Source organism: Pomacea canaliculata, linkage group LG3, assembly GCF_003073045.1.
Source record: "Pomacea canaliculata isolate SZHN2017 linkage group LG3, ASM307304v1, whole genome shotgun sequence".
Lineage (NCBI taxonomy): Eukaryota > Metazoa > Mollusca > Gastropoda > Architaenioglossa > Ampullariidae > Pomacea > Pomacea canaliculata.
The window spans coordinates 38494601-38519336 of NC_037592.1; the positions used below are offsets into that span (position 1 = coordinate 38494601).

Here is a 24736-nt window from a genome sequence, read left to right on the forward strand (position 1 = left end):
ACTCACCCATGTGCTGAAATGGTACCAGAGGGACATTTTGGGACTGGCAGAGGTCAGATGGCCAGGCTTTAGTGAGGCAGCTACTGATGAAGGTCAAAGGCTCTGTTACCGTGAGGAGGAAGCCAGACATGAGCATGGTATGCAGGGAAGTGGTCGCAGCCATCCTGGGCTGTACACATAGTTCCTGTATATTGATCTCTATTCGCTTATCTACCAAGCCTGACAGTGTCTCCTTTAAGGGTTATTCTCACATTGCAGTGTTTTCAAAGTTTGTGTGTACAAGATTTGCTTTCATAGTAGATTTGCAGCTCCATTCTCCTCACACATAGCAGGGCCATTCACAAATATCTTGCAAGGTGACGAAGATTATGGGTAGTAAGCAATATAGCAGACAACATTGGAGAAGAGATTTTTGGTAACTTTTTCTACTTCAGGAAGCAGAGAGAGAAGAAGAAAAAGAAGATGTGGGTGGGGGAGTGAGGGCTTTGATAATATACATGGGTATTTCTCTCTGTGATATTAACATGAAACATTTTTCCTCAGACCACATTGCCATTTTCGTGTTATAATTTGAAGTTAAAAGAGAGCCTACAATGTTCAAGCATTCCAGTTGGCTACAGCGATGCCATATAGGTCAAGCCTTGTGAGAGAGAACCTTCAAGGCCCCTTGTTAGCCATGTACAAAGCTCACAAGGCCTCCACAAGGTTTGCAAACCCCGTAAAGTGTGGTCCATTGCAACCTAAGAATAACCTTTTATGTTCTGACTTCAAGACATGCCTGCACACATACAAACACATATGTGAGTTCTACTTTAAGATATCACTCGCTTCTTGATGTTATTTCAGCCAGTGAGCTGTGCATGGACACACCAAGTGTGGAGAGCTTGGTCAGTTGGTTGCTAGAACACCCCAGACTACCGCAGGAGGATTCTGACTCGGAGTCAAATAGCTATGATGCCCATTCTGACACTGACTCTATGTCCGATGAGTTTGCAGAACTGGAGTCATTTGAGGTGAGAAATAGACCAGCTTTGCTACAAATTAGCGTATAAGATTAATTGTTAGATGACCCTTCCTCTTATTTTTTTGTGTGTGGAGGAGAAGGAGGTAGGAGCTGTGTGGGAGTGTGTTATGATGTCACAGGGGAAAAGATGGCTGTGGAAAGTGCAGGAAGCAAAAGTTTTACTTAATTGGAAAATATATTGTGTTATACTACGAAAGCTGTATATTTGAAGACTTATTGAAGCAAATGGATTGTTTTAGAATACTAATATATGACAAAAAGCATTAATAATGAAGTTGAAAAAACTATATATTTAATGCCTTTTGACCAGAAAGATTGAATAAATTAATTAGAGATATTTAATGATATTTTTTTTTAAAATGAAACTTAAATATGTATGCAAACCCAGCAGGCAAAACCCATCATCACTTTCTGTGATATCTTTTGTATTCTAAAGATATATATTAATTTAAAAAAATTATTAATGTGATGTCTTATTTTATTTTATAGCAACTGTCGGCAATACCAGCAGAGACCATGGGTAGCTCTATTCTGTTCAAGAAGCGACTAGACTTCATGAACAATGATGACTATGCAATGTATGTTCGGGACAACATCCAAGTGGGGATGATGGTACGCTGTTGCCGCACTTATGAGGAAGTGCATGAAGGGGACGTAGGCAAGGTCATTAAGGTATGGTCATCACTATGAAGATTTGCTTTTTCCTTTGTGTGAACATGTGTGTGACATTGCACTTACAAGAGTAGGTATCAAATATTAATGATGGTGGTGGTGATGAGAATAACAATGATGATTGATGCTGGCAATAATGGGTTGATGATGGTGGGTGATAGTCATGATGACAGTGATAGTAGTAATGATGATTGTAATAATAATGAATGCAAAATTTACGGATGATGATGGTGGTGATAGGATTGATGATAGGGATGAGGATGAAAGTGTTGGTAATGGTGGTTTTGGTGATTGTGATGTTGAAGGTGATAATGATGGTGAATGTGATAATGGTGATAGTAACAATATTGAGAAGGCAGATAGTGATGATGATAATGATTCTTGCAATGATACAAAACGTGATGGTGAAGTTAATCATAAATATGATGATAATGATAGTGTCGATGCTTTCTTCCCACATTGTGTAGCGAAGTAGGTTTCACTTTTTATGGCAAGTAGATTGTTGGTACAGTGCAATAAGCAGAATGCTTGAGTTTTGAATATAACTGTTATTTGTTATATAACTTGAATGATGTTTGGGTTTTTAAGATTGCATATACTTTTGCAAAAGATAGATAGCTCTGGAATAGAAATCGAGGAAACAGTCAGTGGTAATGTGAAAACCACTCAGATGAGGGCATTCATTATTCAAGAGCAGTGTGCACAATGTGATGTGACTGAACTGATGATGTAAGTTTATCTTTGCTGTAGTTGGACCGTGATGGGCTCCATGACTTGAATATACAGGCTGATTGGCAGCATAAAACTGGCACATACTGGGTGCGCTACATCCATGTTGAGCTTCTGGGCTTCACCAACATGTCCACATGTAAGTGGTCATGTAAATGAAGCTATTAAAAATCAAAACTCTGATTATTGGAAGCTTTTTTAAGCTCTGTTCCCCTCCACAAGCAGCTTATTTATAGGACAAGTGTTTGATTTTTTTTGAAAACAATGGCCATTCTTTTTTATGCCTTCTTGCAGCGTTTGAATATTTCTGTTTACTTTTAGCTACTGGTCATTCCATCAAGGTTGGTGATAAAGTACGAGTGAAGCAGTCTGTCACCACTCCAACTTACAAGTGGGGCTCTGTAACTCATGGCAGTACCGGAACAGTCACTGGTAACATGTCTGGCTTTAAACTCACTTCTTAATCCCTTAAATTTCAGTTACCCTACTTTGAACTTCATGGTTTATTTAGTAAAGTCTAGTTAGTGGTCATTAAATCATCTTTTTTTTTAAAACAGTCATATAGCTGTTTTTTATGTTCTTGTTTCCCAGCAGTAGTCAAAGCTTGAAATGACATAGGCTTTGATTGCTGGTGTGACATTTAACACGGCAACATTTCTGAGAAAAAGTGCTGCAGACTTTAGCTCTTGCTGTTTAGCACCAGTCCTCTCCTTTGCTATTCAGTCAACTGAGACATGATAAAACATTCAGATGATTGGAATCCCTTTGTGGTCTTTTGTCTGATTTAGAGGAACTACATTATTTCACAGTCTCATTTTACTTGCTTGTCAGCACAGTACTATGGCATGTATTATACGGCTAGTTAGAGTATATTGTATCGTGGGTGGTGTGTGTGTGTGTTGGGGGTGTGGTTGGTCTTTCAGAAAAAGTGTCTATTATTAATCAGAGTTGAGAGCAATTAGGATGTGGTTTTCTAAAATGCTCAAAATTGAAAGAGATCAAAATTGTTTTTTCCCTTTTCAAATAAAGGGATTACTGTATACAGCTGTGGCTTAAATATTGTAAATATATAAAATCTTCTCTAAATTACCATTTTTCAAAGCTATCAACCCAAATGGACGAGACATCACTGTTGACTTCCCCCAGCAGGCTCACTGGACAGGTGTGATTGAAGAGATGGAGCTTGTTCCTAGTACACATCCCCGTGTGACGTGAGTGACCTCAAGCATGTCTGTCTTACCTCACACTGTCAGGAGTTTTACATCTCGCATCACAGTCTGTGTGGTTGGCTGAGCTTACTTTTTTTGGTCATAGAAATACGTCAGGGTTTGTACATGCCATATACATATGCCATGAATTATCTCAGCTGATGCCAGAAATAGCGGTTATACATCGGAAATTTCAGGTTATTGTGATTGATAACACAGGTGTGATGCATGTAGTGCTAATCCCATCACTGGGCCCCGCTACAAGTGTCAAGTGTGTGAAGACTTTGACATGTGCGAAAACTGTTTTCGATCAACCAAAACTCATCGCCACACTTTTCTGCGATTCACTGATCCAGGTTAGTGAAGTTGTTTATGTTTGGTGGCATTTTATCCTTCTTATGCTAGCAAAAAACTTTAAACATGCAACATTCCAAAAAGAATTAAGATCCATATGCTAGCTTGACAGACATGAGGGTTTATTAAGTTGTTAACTGGCACACATATATGTGTGCACATGTGCTCAGAAAATTGTTGACCAAGAAAAAAGTGATCAATAAAAGAGGACAAATAATAAATATTTCCAGTGAAAAGAAACTCATTAAAATAGTTTGCTTTTTTGGCAGTTAACCAGACCACCGAAATGCTTGTTTAATATTATTTGTACGTTTACAGAGAGTGAACCAAGTTTTGCTGGCAAGCCTGGCCGACAGGCCAAGCCTGTGGCCCGTGTCAACAATGGTGCTGTGGTGGACAACTGGCACATGTGTGTGAAGAACATCACAGTCTCTTCCCGTGAAAATCAGGCCATGCGCCTCATTGATGGCAACGAAGGCTACTGGCAAAGCTCTGGCTCACAAGGAAAGGTGAGGAAGCTAAAAAGAAGATAAGTAAATGCTTCATTGAAGTAATTTATGCTTAAATTATAATTGACATTCTTACTATTACCTAAGGGTATTCAAGTTAAATGTCACTGTATCTATTACATGGCTATTGGCTTGGTTAAAAGATTTATCTTTGAGAAACCAAAGTCATGAGTTTGAGCTAAAGTGATAGCTGTGATTTTGTTTTTCAGAAGTCTGATTGACTTGTTTAGAGTGTATGGTAATCTTATTCTGTTGGCATTTCAGCACTGGGTGAGACTGGAAATGCACCAGGACATGGTGATCAATCTCCTTTGTATGAAAATTGACCCAGGGGACTCGAGCTACACCCCGTCGTTAGTGGTCATGAGTGGGGGCGATAGCATCCACAGCTTGAAAGAGCTTCGTACCATTCACATTCCAGCCAATGAGACAGTGGTCACTCTCCTGTCCAACCTGACAGAGGTGACCAGGTCTTTTGTCTGCTCTTATCAGCTTGTGATCACGTTTTCACTCACATTTGAAATGCTGTTACAATTCACCTTAGTTCTTTTATCTGCAGTTTTCCTCCTCATTATAGTCTTTGTTTTAATAGATGTTGCTAATGTCATCTGGTAAGTATTCGAAGAAAGAAATTTTACCACCAAAAATGGTTTTTTTGTTGGTTATTGTGTACATGTGTGAACATTTTGTCCTTTCAGTATTACAAGATCATTGAAATTGGCATCAGACAGTGCCGTAGCAGTGGAATAGATTGCAAGATTCATGGCCTCTCCATCGTTGCTCACCGACGTTCTGAAGAGGATGATGCTGCAGTTGGCTTCTCCTACCTGGCCTCTGACAAGGTGTGTCATACCTGCACATTTACATAGCAGTGTGTATGTGTTTGAGACAGAGAGAACATTCAGATATTCTTATCTCCTGAATTTTCTTATCTACAGGAGGAGGAGGACGATCGGCAGCTAATGAACCAGAGTGGAAGCAGTGTGGGCAGCAAAAAGAAGTCCCGAAGCACCAGCTTTAAGGACATACAGACACATGTCTTTGTGTGGGGCCTTAATGATAAGGACCAGCTGGGAGGCCCCAAAGGCTCCAAGGTTGGTAGAATAAAATGTACCATGAGTGAGATCAAATGGAATAAATAGGCCAACAGTTTCACCTTGAGTTTCAAAATGGGTTAATTCAGGTTATAACTTTGTATTCTTATCAGTCAAGTTGAGTGCATTGTTTTCCTATACCGCTTAACTGTTTTTTAAAAAACATTTAAGTAATCCTCTTGATTTTGATTGCTTTCATAGCTTCAGCGGCTATAAGTATGAAGTTAAATTAATTTTACCACCAAAATGTATGCTGCATCAGATAAAGTTGATTTGGGTTTCAGATTAAACTGCCACACCTGAATGAATTTCTTTCGGGTCTCAACTGCATGCACATAGCAGGGGGATCGAAGAGTCTTTTCTGTGGTATGTTATTTACTTTTGATTGTAGACTTCCCTCTGTTCCAAGTCTAACTGAAGGTTGGAAAAAATGCCTCATAATTTCCAGTGCATGAATTTTCCTTATTAAGATTACCGTACGGCTGATGTTGTTTTTCCTTGAATGATTAAAGAATCTCCAAGCTGAGTTTCACTTTCTGTAACAGAAGTTGTCTCTGGTTGTAGTGTTTGCATGATGACTAGAATCATGTCTGAAGTGTGCATGTATTATTAATGCTTCCTTTAGTGACCCAGGATGGGAGAGTTTTTGCATGTGGAGAAGCCACCAATGGTCGTCTTGGTCTTGGTATTTCGACTGGAAATATTCTTATTCCCCGCCAGATCTCTGCTCTCAGCCAGTATGTGGTCAAGAAGGTTGCAGTTCACTCAGGTACATTTCCTCCTACCTCATGTTTCACTCCTCTTGATTACGCCCCCTCCCTCCCCACCCTGTGCAGAATCTTTAACAAAATTGTTGCTGGTCTAAAAACTGGGATTGCTTAGAGGCTTTCTATATGTAGATTGAACATTTTGAGTTCTTTCAGTACCAGAATATTTTCCAACTATTGAAAAAAAAAAATGCTAAATGTGAAATGTTCATATACAGTGTTGTGCTCATTTTATTTGAGTAATCAAAGAAAACTAAAAATTGGAGAAGACCTCTATTTACTCCTTTTGAACACAGTTAAAGTGTTTCTTAATTCTTTGAGTCTGGGCTGATAAATCTGTCCAACTATAAACTAAAATTCAGCAACCATAAAGTCCAGGCCACCCACCTGTGTCTGTCATATATAATATTAATGGAAGCCTTTATAAACAAAAAAGGACAAAGTCCAATCATTTAACTAAATAAATCACATTTCAAAAGAGTTGCATTCCCTAACATAGAAACAAGAATTGAATTTTTCTATATGTGCCTTTCTTTTAAAAAATAATGGTGACACCAGTGCACATGCTAAGACGGCTAGAAATTTTAATGATTTGTTAGCCTATTTCTGACACTTAAGTTGTTCTTCATCATTATGAGTTGTGTTTATTCATTTCTACATGGTGTGTTATTAAAATCCACCTAAAATCCACCGAATACAGGACTGAAGATCACAGTAATCTTCAGTTGTAGGTAACCCTGTATCAAAATTTTCTTTTTGGAAATATGATCTGATATACCTAATTTCTTTTGGGTTTACAAGAAAGTACCATTTCATGAGTAGACGAAGTAGGAACAGTATTTTTTTTCTTAACTTTGAACTTAAATTAAAACTTTGGGTAATCATTCTTTCATGTTTATTTTTTATTTGTTTTTTATTAAACTACTTCAGATTCATGGATACCTGGGGATCAGAATGAAAGGTGAAGTCGTGGACCAGAAATGTTAACATTATCAGACTCACAAAAACTAGAAGTTTAGGGGCTACAACTGCTCTTTAGCCTAAAAAATTACTGCTTAGGTCATTTTAGTTATCCTTGACAGCTAGGGGCTTCACTGTATTCTTTATGCTCACGCATGTGGGAACATGTTGCTCAAAAATGCTCTTTGCCTGCTGGTCTGCATGCAACGGGGTGTCCGACATATAGCAACATGCTCTTGTGGTGCTGGTTGTCCAGTGACTTGACTGGAACATGTCTGGAACATTTGTTTTGCAGTAGACAAAGCAACACACTGTACCCCTAAGGACTAACGATAAAAGTCTCTACTTCCTGTCCTCTTAATGACAAGTCTGTTTATGGAAGGAGATACTTGTAGACAGAAGATCCCAAGAACACCGAGGACAAGAAATACAGTGAGCAGCAGGCTGGTTTAAGGAAAAGCTGGTGATGAATGAATAGTTGGTGCTTTTTCCCACTTCAGACTTTCTGCTGATGGAAAAAATCCCAAAATGTCTCTGCAGCACAAAGCAAAATGCAAGAAAGTCTGATAGCACAAAAGCTAAAGATATTGCTGACAGGCAACTGGCATATTACATGGTTGTAGAGCTGATAGCAAGGTGCATGATGAACACCACTTTGACCTTTGAAACAGCCGCAGTATTGGCTTTTGTCACCTTTACAGCTGTCCGAGGGCTCTTGACCAGTGGAACGTCCCATACACAGGCAGTTGCTAGTTCACTGTGAGGGAGTCAATTTTTGATCGTTAAAGTGCAAATGAAGCCTGTTACCTGCTATGGTCTGGTATCTCAAAGAAAGAATTTACCTTAAAACTTTCCAGTTTCTGCTGGCTCATCAGTAAGTGGGGTATTGCCAGTGGGGCAGAGCCCTCCTGGTATTCTCTGAATAGTCAGGTCATCTGGTAAAGCTGATCAAAAAGTGAGATTGTAAATTATCTTTCTTGGATACTTACCTACCAGATGACCTGATGTTAATGCCTACCCAACCATCCCCATGTCTGCATGAGGGTTGACAAAAAGATTGCTAAGATTTTATAGAGCGGTTGAGGTTGAGGTTGAAGGCTCAAGCAGCCAAGGCTGCTAACCTTACTGACCAGAGCAGTAATTATTTTGGTTAAAGAGCATTTGTAGCCTCTAAGCTCCTAATAGTATGGTTGTCTGTTATCAAAAAAAGAATTGACGAAGAAAATTGTTACTTTTTTCCCGCTATTAAGCTATATTAGTGGCTGATGGGAAATCGTTCTCTTATTCAGGTGGCCGCCATGCAATGGCCCTGACTGTGGATGGAAAGGTGTTTTCTTGGGGTGAGGGAGATGATGGCAAGTTGGGTCACTCAAGTCGAGTGTGAGTTTGTTTTTTAATGGATCAGCAATTATGGTTTCAATTCAATTATATCGTTTGATGATTCCATTTGGATGGCTACTGTTGAAAGTCTGGATATGCGCAGTTCAAAAAAGTCCATTTTTTCATAAAGTATCATATCTGAATTCTATATGAGCACTTAAGAAAATTGCAGCCTTTTTTTCAGGAAGAAGAGTTATTATGTTATACTTTCATTTTTGGACATGCAGGAATTGTGAAACACCTCGTCTTATTGAGGCCTTGAAGCCAAAGAGAGTGCGAGACATAGCCTGTGGCAGCTCGCACAGTGCAGCCATTACTTCTAGTGGAGAGTTGTATACTTGGGGTTTGGGAGATTATGGACGTCTAGGGCATGGTGACAATACCACGCAGCTCAAACCTAAACAGGTGGGCATTGCTTTTGCTTGTAGAATTTAGTGAGAATAAAGCTTGAAAATAAAATATTACTTTATTATATTAAGCATTAATTCAATATTTAAAAAGTATGTTCATATTGCAGGAATGTAACAAATGTTTTAAAACCTTTTCTTTTGTCATAAATACTTAGATTGTGCAAGACAACACATACTATAGATCCTTGCCTTTTTAAACAGTTGTTTTTTGTGTTTGCTTACTGTTTATTTGTAAGCTGGATATTGTAACTGTCTGAACTGCAGATGGATATAGGCAGAAAGATGCTTAGACAGAAATAAGAGGAGCTTCTTATTTCAAATTTGACATGTGTTTATACAGGTCAAAGCCTTGGCAGGTCAGCGTGTCATTCAAGTTGCTTGTGGCAGTCGAGATGCTCAGACATTAGCATTGACCGACGGTGGCTTGGTGTACAGCTGGGGAGATGGAGATTTTGGCAAGCTGGGGCGTGGAGGTAGTGAAGGTTGCAGCATTCCACATGCTGTAGAAAGACTGAGTGGTCAGGGTGTGATACAGATTGAATGTGGGGCACAGTTCTCCTTGGCACTGACCAAGTCTGGGCAAGTGTGGACATGGTGAGTAGGTATTCTTCTCCTCTATACTTGTTAGCAGAATGTGGCTTATGAACTCACAGAGCATACTAATATGAATTACAGGAGCATAGTTGTGGTAGATTTTCTCAAAATTTAAAATGATTAGCTTGTAAGCGTTGACATCCTGGTTTACAGGGGAAAGGGAGACTACTTTCGCCTTGGTCATGGGACAGATGCTCATGTACGAAAACCTCAGCTGGTTGAGAGTCTGAAGGGCAAGAAATTATTCACGTTGCTGTGGGAGCACTTCATTGTCTGTGTGTCACTGACACTGGGCAGGTGAGTCATAAATGTCTGTGCCTTTGACACAGGGCAAGGGAGTCACATAAATATGTTTGTGTCACTGACACTGAGCAGATGAGTCACATAAATGTGTGTGTATGAGAGAGACTGTGCATAGATGCATGCATTTCTATTTTGTGTTATAGACATGTTTACATCATGTATGCTAAGCACTTTGGTACTGGAGTCATAGAAGTTTTCATTAAAAACATAAATTGTAGGAAAAAACAATATTTCCAGTACCAATATCCAACACTAGCAAAATAAAACTACACTTTACAGTTTAAGAAACTTAAAGAATCCTTGGTGGCTGATAAGTGGAAAATTTGTGATTTGAATGAATTTGCCTAAAAAATTTTTATAGACGAAGAAGGCACATATTAATAATTCAAAAGAAATTTGTTAATTTGTGTCCTGTTCTCCAGACTACTACTAGCTATCAATGCTAGTTTTGATACCAAATGATCTTGAACTACTGATTTTAAACAAAATTAAAAAATCCATGATAAAAATAAAATCTGTAGGCCAGGTGAAACATAAAAAAATCTGTAGGAAATTTGTACCTTGCCTTGATAAGAAAAAAAAAAAGACAAAATCTACAGAAGCTATGTTAATGCAAAGGACTTGACATATACGTGTCTTGATAATTGTGAACATGAAGCCAGCCTAAATGAGCAATTCCAAAAGAAAATAGAGTTTAATTGGAGCATTAGTCTTTGCTAGGTGGATGAGATTTATTGAGATCAACAAAACAATTTTCTTAAAAACACATTACTGCAGGTCTATGCATGGGGAGACAATGATCATGGACAACAGGGTAATGGAACCACAACTGTCAACCGCAAACCTGCCCTGGTACAAGGACTGGAAGGTTACAAGATCACACGAGTTGCCTGTGGCTCCTCCCATTCTGTGGCCTGGGCTACGACTGACCTGTCCACCCCACTGTCACACGAGCCTGTCCTCTTTTCAATCTGCCAAGGATCCTCTTGGTGCTTCATTCTTAGGTGAGAATTTTCTTTGTAAAATCCATCTTTGACACATTGCTGAAGCTGCCAACATGTTTTAAGGTGAAAATAATGCAGGATTATTATTTTCTTATAATTTCCTTCTATTTTTTTAAGATCTCTGGTGTCTGTGAATGTTAAGATGTTTTATGGATTAGTTTCTTTCATTTGTAGTTATCATCTATATTTCTGGAATGTTTTTTTTCATATGGTGCAGCATGATGCAGATATAAACATTAATGAGATCTCATTATCTTAAGAAATTTCTAAAAGGATTATTTAAAATCATCTGCCACAGGCATTAATGAGGGGTCAGCAGATGATCCCCTTTTTGCAGCCTCCAACTCGGAAGCATTAGCAGCAAACAAAACTGCAAGGCCATCCCTGTCCAAAATCATTCTTTCGCTGGAATCGACTCCAGAGAAGCGCAGAGCTCTCAACCATGTTTTGACTGCCCTACAGATCTCTTATGCCAGGTGAGGTTGTCCTGCTAACATGCTGGTGACATTGGGGAACACCAATGCTGTGTATTGTTACATTCGCTTAATGCAGCATGAAGGGAAAGGAACTCTGCTGTTTGTGAACTGATTCCTTGCATATACCTAGGAAGAGTTAAGTGTAAATAAGGTGGATTTTGAAGACTGTGTATTGTTGCTTTAGGTCTGCCGTTGTTGGTGCCCTGATGCGTGAACCCCTTTCGCTGGCAGCTATGATGGATTCATCTGCCCAGGCAATGGGATCGACTTCAGTTACATCATTGGGATCAACACCAGAGTCCAGCACCATCAGCATGCAGACCTCTGCAATTGTAGATCATGCAGACATTGGCTTTTCAATGGCTGACTCCTTGGAAAATGTGAGTGACATAAGTGAAATAAGATGTAAGTGATACAAGGTGTGATACAAAGTGAGTAATACATGGTGGTTAGCAACATGATGTAACACAAGGGAGTGATACATGATGTGATATATTGTGTGATGCAAAGTATGGGTGTTCACAGTGGGTGTGAGGGTACACCGTAAGTGTGACAAGATATGAGCAAACAGTGAATGACACATGAACACAGTGAGTAACAAGGTGTGAGTGGATGGAGTGAAGAAGGCTGCTCACTCTGTGACCATTTCATTGTTTTGTGACAGATTGCACCAGGCGACATTCTTCCTTCCCTAGCATGCACACACTGGCATCCAAGGTTTCTCCCGCAACCAGCATCATGGCTGAAACATTCATTTCACCTGAAGAAGTGACACAGAATGTAGAAACACCATCTGATTACCCCCCAGGACTTGATGAGTTCACAGCTCGGCTGACAGTGGATGATGCCCGAGTTCTTGTGGACCTGCTAAAGTTGGCTGTAGCTAATAGGGTGCGCAATAATGGGAAGGAGACACTGTCTGCAGTCTTGACTTCACTAGCCACAGCTAATGCTAATGTAAGTTGATTTCATAGAAAAAAATTACAACCAACTGCATACTAAATACTTTTCTTGATTAATTTTTTTTTTTATCATGTAGTATATGCGTATTAGAAGTAAATGGAGCAAGGAATTAGTTAGCTAAGCCCAGATGAGGCTGCAAGTAGTTGATTGCATTCATCTACTAACATTCCAGTTTGAGAGGAAAAAACATCCTAATTGCCTGTATGATGTCAGGGGTGTCAAACTTGCTCATAAGGGCTGAGACTAAGAGAAGATGCTGTTGTGAAAGGTCACAAATGCTAATTTATTTCTTCCTATATTTTTCTCTGCTGTTTGTGGGTTGATCTGTTTTCACATTTATTTTTCTTTAGCTATCGTCCTTAATTTTATATAAATTTTTTGTGTGTTCTTGTGTGTTTCTACACAGATAGCAGAGATGCTGCTAGAACTGTGTGTGACAGAACTAGAAGATGTAGCAAGTGATAGTGAGTATGGCCGAGCCACTGCCCATCCGGTCATACAGGAGTCCTCTCATCCCTATACTGATGATACCTCGATCACAGGACATGTTAAGATTCCAGGTCAGTCTCAGGTTTTAAGCCTAGACATCTTTGGATATAATATTTTTTTCCACCCTTCTTTGAACTTGTAAGAAATTTTAAAATGTTTGTCCTTCCTATCTCACCCCTTGTTTCTCAGAACTTCATTTGAACTGGATTATGCATTTGCTAATTTTGTGTATTTCTTTTACTTCATATTTTGAGTAGTTTTTCAGTCCAAATAATACTTGGTCTACAGGAGCTGAAGCTTTGAGAGTGGAGTTTGACCGCCGCTGTTCTACAGAGCGACGGCACGACCCACTCACTATCATGGATGCCACAGGCCGTACACTTGCTGTCAGATCGGGTAATTTTTATGACATTAATCTGCTTTTTATTTATTATTCTTAAAGAGTTTATTATACTTATCATATGAGAACAGGTTGAAATAAAATGCTTTTGTTTGGCATAAAACCATGGTAAAAAAAAAATTTGGAAGAAGCTTATTAAAAAATGTTTTATTTGAAATTATTTAAAATCATCAATAAAGAGTTGTGTTGGAATATTTGATATCTGGGACCAAGTCTGTTGCCAACTGATCAGATTGTCACATTTTATAAACGTATGCTTTCAGTTGTCTGGAAAGGTTGTGAGTGGTCTGATTATTGGCTAAAGACATAGATATGTCTTTGTTAGACAATAGCAGCTGATGTGAAATCTGTTTTCATTTCCCTGCAAAGGTCGCGAATGGTCTGACTGGTCCCAAGAGCTGCGCATCCCTGGAGAGGAGCTGCGATGGAAATTCACCAGTGATGGCTCTGTCAATGGCTGGGGATGGTTGCTCACCGTGTATCCCATCATGCCAGCAGCGGCTCCCCAGGATATGCTGTCAGACCGCACGATTTTGTCTCGGCCCTCCATTGATTTGGTGACTTGCCTGTTAGATTGCCGGCTGGAGGCAGTCATGGATCCCGCCATCAGTCCACGCCTGGCGGCTTCGCTGGCAGCTTGTGCACAACTGAGCTGTTTGAGTGAGTTGCTTTCACCTTCTCATGTAGGATGGATCTGAGGCTTAGAGCTTTATAAGGAAGACATGCATTTGTCTGACATAGGACCTAGTCTGAAAGAATGCTTATCTTAGATCTGTTTGAGTGAGAGCTGCTTGAGTGAGATGTCTTCATGTTCTTACTGAAGGCTTGGCTTAGAGCAATGTTATTTGTGCCAAGATCTAATTTTTAACAATAATAAAGTCATTACTGTTTTGAGTTCACAGGGCATCTTGAGTACAGTGCTTCACATGTCACATATTGCATATTCATTTTTAAAAAAAATGTGATAGTCAAGCTGAGTTTAATGAATGATGGAACTAATGAAAAAAAAGCAAAAGAAAGCATATGTATGTGCGTGTGTATTTGTGTGTGTGCACACGCATGCATGCATTCATGCATTACTTTCTGATTTACCATTATTCTTCTTGATATAGAAGCCTGCTTAAGTTTTTGTGCATACCTCGCAGTTTACAAACCTAACTTCAAGCATAACATTCTTCTCTAACTCTATTCATAGAGGTGGGTTATATCTTCATAGTATGATGTGAAAATATTTGCTAATGTATTTTCATTGAACTGCTGAACCCTGTTGAAAATTCATGACATTGTTATTGCTGCTGGTGACAGGTGCTCATCAAAGAATGTGGGCCCTTCACAAACTGAGGAAGCTGATGTCTATGTACTGTGGCTCTTTCGTCAATGTCAATGCCCTTCTTTCCAGTCCAGCAATGGAAGGCCCCGAACCAGAGTTGACTCGACCATTCCACTTGGTGAGTTTCCTGTCATTTCAACTCAGACAAACAGGTGCTTCTCTCCCTAATTCTTACTCAAGTAAAACTCAATACTTCTGCCTTCCCCAAATTTTACTCTTGTCAGAAACACTGTTTCTTATCTGCTCTTACTCGTCAGAAATACCACTCTTTTCTCCTCCTACTCTTACATGTCACAAATATTACCACTTCTCCTTCCTTCTTTGGAAATAATAATTTGGATTCTGTTGTTTTCCTCTTGTGTCACATATGCTGTTAGAATCATAGTGTGAAATATCCGCCTCTGACATTCATTCATTTCTCCCTAGACTGAAACTTCTTGTTGTGGGGAGCACATGGTAGTCACGGCAGCTGACAAAGGTTGCCACTCATCCTCTCCAGTCTGCTCATTTGTATTCGTAAGCCACATATTCCTGTGGTCTCCACCAGATACTTTGAAGGACAATCTTTGATAAAGTGTTGTGTCTGGTGGTTTTGAAGGATGTTAGCATCTGTCTTCAGCTGCAAGTTGTACAGGCTTTTGTAGTATTTAGTCCATCTGCTGGCCACAACAGTGCCTTTTGTGAGAAGGCGTCTGTTGCTGTTTTCAGTGACTGAGGTCATGTGTTGACCTGTCTTGGTGAGGATATTTAGTATTTGGTAGGCCTTTTTTGCTGTCACACCTCCTCTTTCATCTGACACTGGCCTTTCATCCAGATTTCCCTACCTGCCTTTATCCTTTGCCTGAGGGCACAGTTCACTTTTTTGTATTTGGAAGCTGCTTCTTTCTTTCTTCTATGCCATCTTTTGATCAGGGATTTACGATGTCATTTGTGACCCATGGTTGTTTCTTCATTATCACAAGCTAAAATGCCCTTTCAGTTCCTGGGATGTTGAAAAGTAATACCTCTGATGTTTCCAGGGAGGATTTCTACATCACTGTTCACCACAGTGTGGAGAATTTACCTCCATCTGTGGCCTTGAAATTGTCCACAATATTTGGGTCTTGAATCTTCTCCAAATCCTTGTCTCTTGTGTAACCCCACATAACCAACCACTTCCACTTGCCTTGACCTCTGACTCATCCATCTACCTATTTACAGCAGATGTGTCCTCCTAAATGGCTAAATACGTAATTTGTCAGAACATTTAATTTTTCTAAAGGTAATGATGCGAACATTACCTAAAGGAATTAGAAGTTGAGTTTTAGTGTCTGCATTCAGCTGTTCCTCTGTATTCCACCCTGTGGCAGGCTCTGAGTGACTCAGCACTAACTGCACTGGTGAAAGGCTTACCAGAAGCCCTGCAGCGTCAGTATGAATATGAAGACCCCTTGGTGCGCAGTGGAAAACACCTCATGCATAGCCCTTTCTTCAAGGTGAGTCACAGAACAGAGACTATATGAGGTATTTCTTTCAGCTATTTAAAACACTGAATATCACTTGGTATCTAACTTAGGAATTTGCAAGAGAAATTAAGTTTTCTAAAACATTCTAACATGATCTAGTTTACCATGAAGAGTCTAGCTAGACTGCTGAATGTTACTTATTAAACCTTTATGTTTCAATGGAAGCCACTTTCTTCAGGTTAGATTTTGTGACTCATTCAGTTGTTTCAGAGACTGCTAGTGATGAGATGGGATGTCATTCTATAGTATATACATAAAATAGAAGTATTTTATTTTCATGTTCCTTCTACTCTTGCTTGTCAGTAAAGTAACCGGTCTTGATGTTTTTTTCAAGCGCTCTAAATGCTCTAAAAAATCTTGGTATATTTTTTTATCTGTGCATTCGTAGACTACTGATATCTGATTTTCTTGAAAAGAGTGTTGCATTGCTTAACAATGGTACGTGAAATTATATCATATTTACACATTGCTGAGATGTTGTCAACAGGTACTGGTGGCCCTTGCCTGCGACCTCAACCTTGACACACTGTCCTGCTGTTCAGAAGCCCACAAGTGGGCATGGTTTCGCCGCTATTGCTCTGCTGCTCGTGTTGCTGCAGCAATTGTCAAACGCACCACTCTTCCAGCAGCGTTTGCAGAGGAAGTTGGCAAGAAGGTGCTGGACATTGCCAGTGATGGGGAGTCTGGCAGTTTAGACCACACAGACCACGTTATCTTCAAACAAGAGCAAGATGAGCAGCTTCTGCAGTGGTTGAACAGGTGGCTATTTATCTGGCCTCTAGACTTGTACCATGTCAACAGTAAATTCTTTGGTGATGAACATATCAGAGGCAAACAGTAGAGATATTTTACAACAGGTCTAAAAATCTCACTTGTCTGGTCTTAAATTTTGGTACAGTTGAAGTATAGTCTAATAGTAGTTCCTAATATTATTCATTACAGAAAACCAGATGACTGGACATTGTCCTGGGGTGGCAGCGGACAAATCTGGGTTTGGGGACACAACCACAGAGGTCAACTAGGTGGAGTTGAGGGAGCAAAGGTCAAGCTCCCAATCAGCTGTGACTCCCTGGCCAGTCTTCGGCCCATCCAGCTTATTGGTGGAGAACAGACACTTTTTGCAGTCACAGCAGATGGAAAAGTGAGATTTTTGCTCTTGCTGTCAACCTCACCAAAACATCTGTAAATGCATGTGCAGTTGGGTACATGTAGATGTGTGGGTGCACTGATGTTTTCTTCCTCATGACCACATTCTACTGTTCTCTCTTCACTCATACCCAAACAAATTTTTGTGTGTGACAGCCTCTAGTTTTAAAAACATTTGTCAGAGTTTGTTTTGTGCTGTAAATGTGTTTTCATGATGAAGATCTTGATCAGAAAGAATTTGATGTGAAAGTTTTGCATCTTTTTTCCCTGTAAATGAATTTCTGATAGTGTATGCTGAGGAAAATCATAAACAAAATTGAAGTCGTAAACTCTGTTTCATTTTTCTGTATGAAAACCAGGTCTATGGCACTGGTTATGGTGCTGGAGGACGGCTTGGCATCGGTGGGACTGACTCTGTTGCTACCCCAACCTTGTTGGAGTCCATTCAGCATGTGTTCATCAAAAAAGTTGCTGTCAACTCTGGAGGCAAACACTGCTTAGCACTGTCTGCTGAGGGAGAGGTCTACTCTTGGGGTGAGGGCGAAGATGGTAAACTTGGCCATGGCAATCGCAGGTAGGCTGCTGTTCCCTGTGATGTTGATATATTTATGTATCCAGATTATTTAGATTCTTCATATTTAGCAGTTTTCTGGCCTGAGTTGCATCATTTGCTTGTTTCTTCCTGCAATATTTTTTTTTACTCTGTGACTTTGAGAACAGTAATGTCTATAATGAATGAAGGAAAGAAAGGGAAAGGTCAAGATACAGTAGGTAGCGACAGGCATACAAAGCTTTGTAGCATGGTGATTAAGCTACTTAACTGTGGAGCACAAGCTTGCTGGTTCAAAGTGTACTCAGGCCTTCAGCTTTAAAACTCCCTGTGCCTCTTCATCTTTCCAGAAGACATGGGTACCAGATTTATCAGGGAAGTAAATGGTGGCAGAAGGAAAGGGTTGAGATCTTCCGTCCACATGCCATGTTCTAGACACAGTAAACCAGCCATGTCCAGTGCCCTATGGACTCTTGATTGTTTAGTGTTGGTAAATAAAAATTAGTTCCTATTGCATATTCTGCTGTTTCATAAATGTGCAGCCCTTGTGATCGTCCTCGTGTCATTGAGTCACTGCGAGGCAAAGAAGTGGTTGATGTCGCTGCAGGAGGAGCTCATAGTGCATGCATCACATCAGCAGGTGAATTATACACATGGGGCAAGGGCCGCTACGGTCGTCTTGGCCATGGTGACAGTGAAGACCAGCCAAGACCCAAGCAGGTAAGCAGGGTTTATTTTCTTGTGTTCTTATTTCCCAAACAAGTTTTTATTTGGTCAGTGCAGTTTGCAGATTCTTGACATTTTCTCTCATCTCAGTTTAAGACAGGTTATAAGATTTAAAAAATATTGGTGATTTTTAAAAAGGGCTTATCTACCATTTTTCCTTACTTTATCTTGACCCAGGTGGAAGCCTTAAAGAACTACCGAGTTGTTGATGTTGCTTGTGGCAGCGGAGATGCACAGACTCTCTGTATCACTGATGATGACAGTGTGTGGTCTTGGGGAGATGGTGACTATGGAAAACTAGGTGTGGACACACTGCTTGACTGTTTCTTAGTTAACTGTTCAACTGTTTTGATTTTATGAGAAACGCTTTAGACACGTTAACTATTGTACTTTTTATGATTTTATGGTAGTGTTATTTCTCCAGATGTTTGTTTGGTGACATATAAGATAATGCCTCAAGTTACAATATCTTTTACTTAGAGAATACATGGCACTATAGAGGGAATAATTTTATGTTGGAAAGTTTTTGGAAAGGTTTAATTTTCTTTAATTAGAAGGTCATTAACTTTGAGGCTTTTGCTTACATTTTACGCAAATATTTATATAAATATTTTGGTTGTCAAGGTCGAGGAGGCAGTGATGGTTGTAAGGTTCCCATGAAGATTGACTCCCTGCAAGGATTGGGTATAGCCAAAGTGGAGTGTGGGTCGCAGTTTTCAGTTGCACTGTCAAAATCAGGGGCTGTGTACACATGGTGAGAGCTCAGGAATAACCATAACTATCTGAGTTGTCCAAGAATAGGAAGTATTATCATAAACTTCAGGGAGGTAATTCTTGAGAAGGACTGGGTTTTCACGATGTAATCTTGCAAAGTACATGCTTTGTGTTTTGAAGATGATTATAGGATGATCATTCATAATTTTGTAAGTTTGTAATTTACTTACTTTAAAAAAAATTATGAATGATCATCTGATAAGATTTTAAGTTTTAAGTAATTTTTAAAGTTCCACTGATATGATTTTGTGAAAATATTTATTTGTAAACTGATGGGGGTCTGAATATTTTGTCACTCTAGGGACATAATGTGTAAATAAATTTTGTGAGATATGTTTCGTTACTGTATCCTGAAGAAACACCACAAATTTGAACTAGTGTGGATCTGAACTTACTAAAATAGGGGCAAGGGAGACTACCACAGACTTGGCCATGGAACAGATGACCATGTGAGAAGGCCTAGACGGGTGTCAGCACTACAGGGCAAAAAGGTCATCGATGTGGCTTGTGGTTCCCTGCACTGTGTAGCCTGCACTGATACAGGTACACACAGTTCTGTGTTCAGTTCTATGCTTGCTGTGATTGGTGATTTTAGTTAATGAGAGATGAGCAGTAAGTAATAATAAAGCACTTTAACATTATTGATGAGTTATATTTGTCATGTAGGAGAAGTGTTTACTTGGGGAGACAATGATGAAGGACAGCTGGGAGATGGGACTACCAATGCCATTCAGAGACCTCGCATGGTGGCAGCTCTACAAGGTAAATCACAAATTGAAAGTCTTGAAACACACAAAGTTTATTCCTAAGCATAAAAGATGGCAGAAAAAAAAGAAATGCACAAGCAAATGTTCAAGATATTTTCATGTGTGATGTACGTCTGCACTTACCTGCTGAGACTGAAAGTACTTGAAGCCCTTTATTTTGAAACATTCTTTGTGTTTCAGGAAAGAAAATAAACAGAGTGGCCTGTGGCTCTGCCCATAGTCTGGCCTGGTCCACACACAAGCCAGTCAGTGCTGGTCGCTTGCCGACACAGGTGCCCATGGAATTCAACCACTTGGTGAACCAGGGAATGCCTGCCCTGCGCAACCGCCTGGTGCTTCTGCACCACTTCTCCGACCTGTTCTGCCCATCTCTTCCCATGTTCCATCTTCAAGACAGTCCCCGCCTAGGCACCACCTTGTATGCAGGCAGTGACATGGCTGCTGCTAGCGAAGGAGGTGGTAGAATTTTAGGGGTGGGCATGGGTTCTGTAGTCGTAGAAAAGCAGGAAGATACAACCACAGGACTTGACGCATTGCGTGGTGTTCTTGTTTCATCAGCAAAGGTTTGTGATTTTTTTTTTTTCATATATGCATTTGAAAACCTTCATGTTATATTTCTGTTCATTGATGTTGATTTTTGTATTTACAGATGGATATGTTTAGATTTCCTTACATTTCCAAACCTATATCTATACATACCTGAGTGTGCATGTGCACTGAATACAGCTACAAATGATGACAAGGAGTAGAAAGCTATAAATGATGTTATTCACAAAGAGGAGAAAGCTCTATATCTTGCTAGTGTGGCTACCAGTCAAAGCTGCATTCTGTTCTAATGTGGCTTAAGTTTTCTTTATTATTCTATCTTGGTAACAGGAAGCTGCATTCAGAAAGGTGGTGCAGGCAACAATGGTTCGGGACAAACAACATGGGCCTGTAGTAGAATTGAACAGGATGCAGGTACAGGGCAGCTTGCATGAATTGTTGACATACATACATATGGACATGCACACGTTGCTAGATGGGTGTTTGAGGTGTGCCAGTATAACAATAAAAGTTTTATGATTTGTATTTAAGTTTAGTATCTGTGTACTCCCATGATAATCATCATCTATCCATCTTTTTCCATTTCCCTTTTCCTTCCCATCTGAATGTTTTGTTTTTTTTTAATAAAAAGGTTCATTACAATACTGCTTTTGATGATGGAAAGTAATTGTTCTGACAAAGCTCTTAAAAGGAACAATCTTATCCAAATCCACAAAAAATCAACCTACATTTAGGCAGAAAAAGAAAAGATTTAATCATTAAGTTAAACTGGTTACATGCTACCATGAGACAAAGTTAATACCAAGCCAAAGGGCAAAACCTAATGGAGACAATGCCTTTTGTGTACATGATTTCTGTATCATCGTCCACACATTGCTTTTAAAACATCTGCCTGCTGCATTATCCTGATTTTGTGTGTGTGTCTTGTTTACAGGTCAAAAAATCAAGGAGCAAAGGTGGTTTTGCAGGTCCAGATGGGATCAAGTCGGTTTTCGGTCAAATGTCACAGAAGATGAGTGTGTTTGGACCTGATAGCCTCATGCTGCCTCACAGAGTTTGGAAAGTGAAGTTTGTAGGTGCGTTCCATCTGCATTTTTTGCTGCATTTTCCAGGCAGTTTTGCATGTTAAACCACATCAAATAGTAATAAGAAAATTGTTAAGGTTTGCTTTCATTGTCAAAGCAAAATTTTTGTGTAGCCACATTGTATCACTAAATCTGTTGTCACTATGATAAACTATTTGTAAAGATATATTTATATTGACTAATAACTCATGACTGAGACAAAATTGAATGCCCTGTAGTTTCCTCAATGGGCTTCTTCATTTGACAATGATTGGATTGTTGTCAGGGGAGAGTGTTGATGACTGTGGAGGTGGCTACAGTGAGTCTATTGCGGAAATGTGTGATGAACTCCAGAATGGCTCATTGCCACTGCTCATCTTCACTCCTAATGGTCGTGATGAGTCAGGGGCAAATCGTGACTGCTTCATCCCTGATCCCAGTCTGAGATCAGCAGTACACCAGAATATGTTTCGCTTCTTAGGTCAGTGATTTACCACACACAGAACATTTCAAAACTGCATAGACAATAATGGATGTATTACATTTTTTAGATATGTTGAATTCAGAGAAGCATAGCTTTGCTGTGAAAGTTATGTTCATGTTTCATGTGAAAGTTATATTCGTAATATTTGAACACTGTTGGTGTCTGTCATTCAGGCATCCTGATGGGCATTGCCATTCGCAGCGGCAGTCCCCTCAGTCTCAGCATTGCAGAACCCACCTGGAAGCAGCTGGCGGGCATGCCTCTGACTATTGCTGACCTCACCGAGATGGACAAAGATTTTGTGCCTGGTTAGTCAGAAAACAGACCATCATAGAGGACATGGTGTACACAAATTGAATATATTAGATGACAGTGGTAATTGTTATACCTGCCTGAATACTATGTTGCATGTGTTGTTCTGACTCATGCATATCTGGCAGGTAACTGATGAAATCTGTGTGTAAATAGGACTGTCAAAAGTGTTGATTAAAATTTTTCACTACAGTCTGTCACTTAAGATCAAGTTGTTCTCTCAAATTTCCTCTATGGACACCCTCATTTGCTGAAGCTGTTTGGTAACTTCACACAGCTTTTTCATAATGAGCAGCTGCTTTGCGTACAGTACGCATTAAAAGTTCGGAGGACCCTTCACAATGGGGTCCCTTCTTTCTGAAAAGGTTCCTGGGACCCCAAAGAATTTAGCCTTAGCAGAAGCCCTGTGTAAGTGAGAAATTTTCTTGTGCACTGACATCTGCATTGGCACTTAAGACCACCGCTCCTTAGCTGATGGTCGCCATCTTTGACTGTTGTTGCAATGGCTATGGTTGCTGTAAATTGTTCGCCGTTAGGAGATTGAGTTACAGTCGAGTCAGCGATTAAAAGTTTATTTCGCAGTGTTTTTTCCCTGGCCTTTTTTCAACAATGCAGATTTCCTATTTCGATGACAGGAGATGGCCTGTAAGACTCAGGCATGCGTTTATATGCATATGTGGATGGTAGGGCATCTAGGAGAGAAAAAGACCTTGTGTACAATACCATGGAATACCTGTTTTTGATGAGATACATGCTGTGAAAAGACTGTACTACCTTAACTACATAGGTTATACTTATGTACGTATATAATGTGCTGTTTGTGTGTATTCTATGTTTTTCTGTGAAATAATAAAAATATGTTCACTGCTGTAAGTTACCTACATTTTCCCCCATGTGTTGATAGGTCTTATGTGTATCAAGGAGATGGAGGATGAAGCTCTGTTGGCAGCTGACATGCCTTTCAGTGTTCCAAGTGCTAACGGCCAGGAAGTTCACCTGAGTCACCGCCACACCAGAATCACACCTGACAACCGCCAAGAATACATCAAGATGGCCATCAACTATAGGTGAGTGTGTGTGTAGCACAGTGTCATAATTATGAGGCTAGGTTTGAAAACCTTAATAACAGTTTAAGTTTTAAAAGCAGTACCAGAAGTAACCAAAGATGAAATAAATGTATAGCCAGGCTTTGTCAAAAATTCGTTGGGCAGCCTGTATCCACAGTGATTTAATTATTAGGATGTTCTGTATCATGTATGGATTCTATAACCATGTTTTGTATAGAGTGTGGATGATACAGCCATGTTCTAAATAATGTATGGATGCTATAGCCATGTTCTGTATAGTGTATGAATACTGCAGTCATGTGGTATACATTATGTAAGTGCATGTGCGCAGTGATACAGATGAATGAATCAATTATACTATTAGTATGGGGGCTTGCAAGGGTGTGATTATTAAGAGAGAACAATGTAAGGGAATAAAATTTGCAAAGAGGCTTTATTTGATGTATCTGTCTGTGATGACTGTGATGTCTGTTACCAGACTGCACGAGTTTGATCAGCAGATCCAGTGGGTAAGAGAAGGCATGGCGCGTGTCATCCCTGTTCCACTCTTATCACTCTTCACAGGCTTTGAACTTGAAACAATGGTGAGTTGTTACTCTTTTGTTTTCAACACATGCTCTCATTACTATATATTGATTAATTGGAGAAGGATAAGTAAAAATTGGTTTTGTGCATAGACACTTTGCTTGTTTTTAAGCATTTATTTAGGGAGTTTTTCTACAGCTTATTTTTTTTCTTCTTTATATTCAAAACAGCTGTGCTGCAAGTCAGCAGAGCTGACCTTAGTTTTTATAAAAATAATAATCTTGCCTTTAAGTAATGGACATGATGCAAAACTTGTGCTTACCTTGCTTATTTTGCTTGAAGGCAAAATGTCTAGACATTTTCATTGCATACTTTTAGGTATGTGGAAGCCCAGACATTCCTCTTACTTTGCTGAAGTCTGTGGCAACTTACAAAGGTATTGAGGCTACAGCTCCACTGGTCCAGTGGTTCTGGGAAGTAATGGACGAATTCAGCAATGCTGAACGATCTCTCTTTCTTCGTTTCGTTTGGGGTCGCACACGCTTGCCCCGCACAATTGCTGACTTCCGTGGCAGGGACTTTGTTCTGCAGGTAGGACTTCCAT

The 24736-nt window shown here is 39.7% G+C and overlaps 1 protein-coding gene across 1 annotated transcript in view; it reads left to right on the forward strand.

Annotated features, from left to right (window-relative positions):
- The window catches only part of LOC112559667 (E3 ubiquitin-protein ligase HERC2-like), a 63551-nt gene that overhangs the window by 36632 nt on the left and 2183 nt on the right, over positions 1-24736 (forward strand). Inside the window, 43 exon segments of the mRNA XM_025231002.1 lie at positions 847-1013; positions 1514-1696; positions 2447-2564; positions 2747-2857; positions 3528-3636; positions 3853-3989; positions 4306-4496; positions 4761-4958; positions 5195-5338; positions 5435-5590; positions 5875-5956; positions 6216-6359; positions 8607-8697; positions 8925-9102; positions 9448-9701; positions 9855-9940; positions 9943-9998; positions 10782-10973; positions 10975-11008; positions 11307-11484; positions 11669-11889; positions 12149-12441; positions 12854-13007; positions 13225-13332; positions 13706-13996; positions 14642-14784; positions 16016-16141; positions 16659-16930; positions 17114-17312; positions 17677-17891; positions 18410-18587; positions 18771-18894; positions 19218-19347; positions 19771-19910; positions 20034-20129; positions 20315-20697; positions 21011-21094; positions 21615-21756; positions 22031-22225; positions 22402-22536; positions 23445-23607; positions 24086-24191; positions 24511-24723. Coding sequence (XP_025086787.1) covers positions 847-1013; positions 1514-1696; positions 2447-2564; positions 2747-2857; positions 3528-3636; positions 3853-3989; positions 4306-4496; positions 4761-4958; positions 5195-5338; positions 5435-5590; positions 5875-5956; positions 6216-6359; positions 8607-8697; positions 8925-9102; positions 9448-9701; positions 9855-9940; positions 9943-9998; positions 10782-10973; positions 10975-11008; positions 11307-11484; positions 11669-11889; positions 12149-12441; positions 12854-13007; positions 13225-13332; positions 13706-13996; positions 14642-14784; positions 16016-16141; positions 16659-16930; positions 17114-17312; positions 17677-17891; positions 18410-18587; positions 18771-18894; positions 19218-19347; positions 19771-19910; positions 20034-20129; positions 20315-20697; positions 21011-21094; positions 21615-21756; positions 22031-22225; positions 22402-22536; positions 23445-23607; positions 24086-24191; positions 24511-24723 — 6920 coding nt within the window.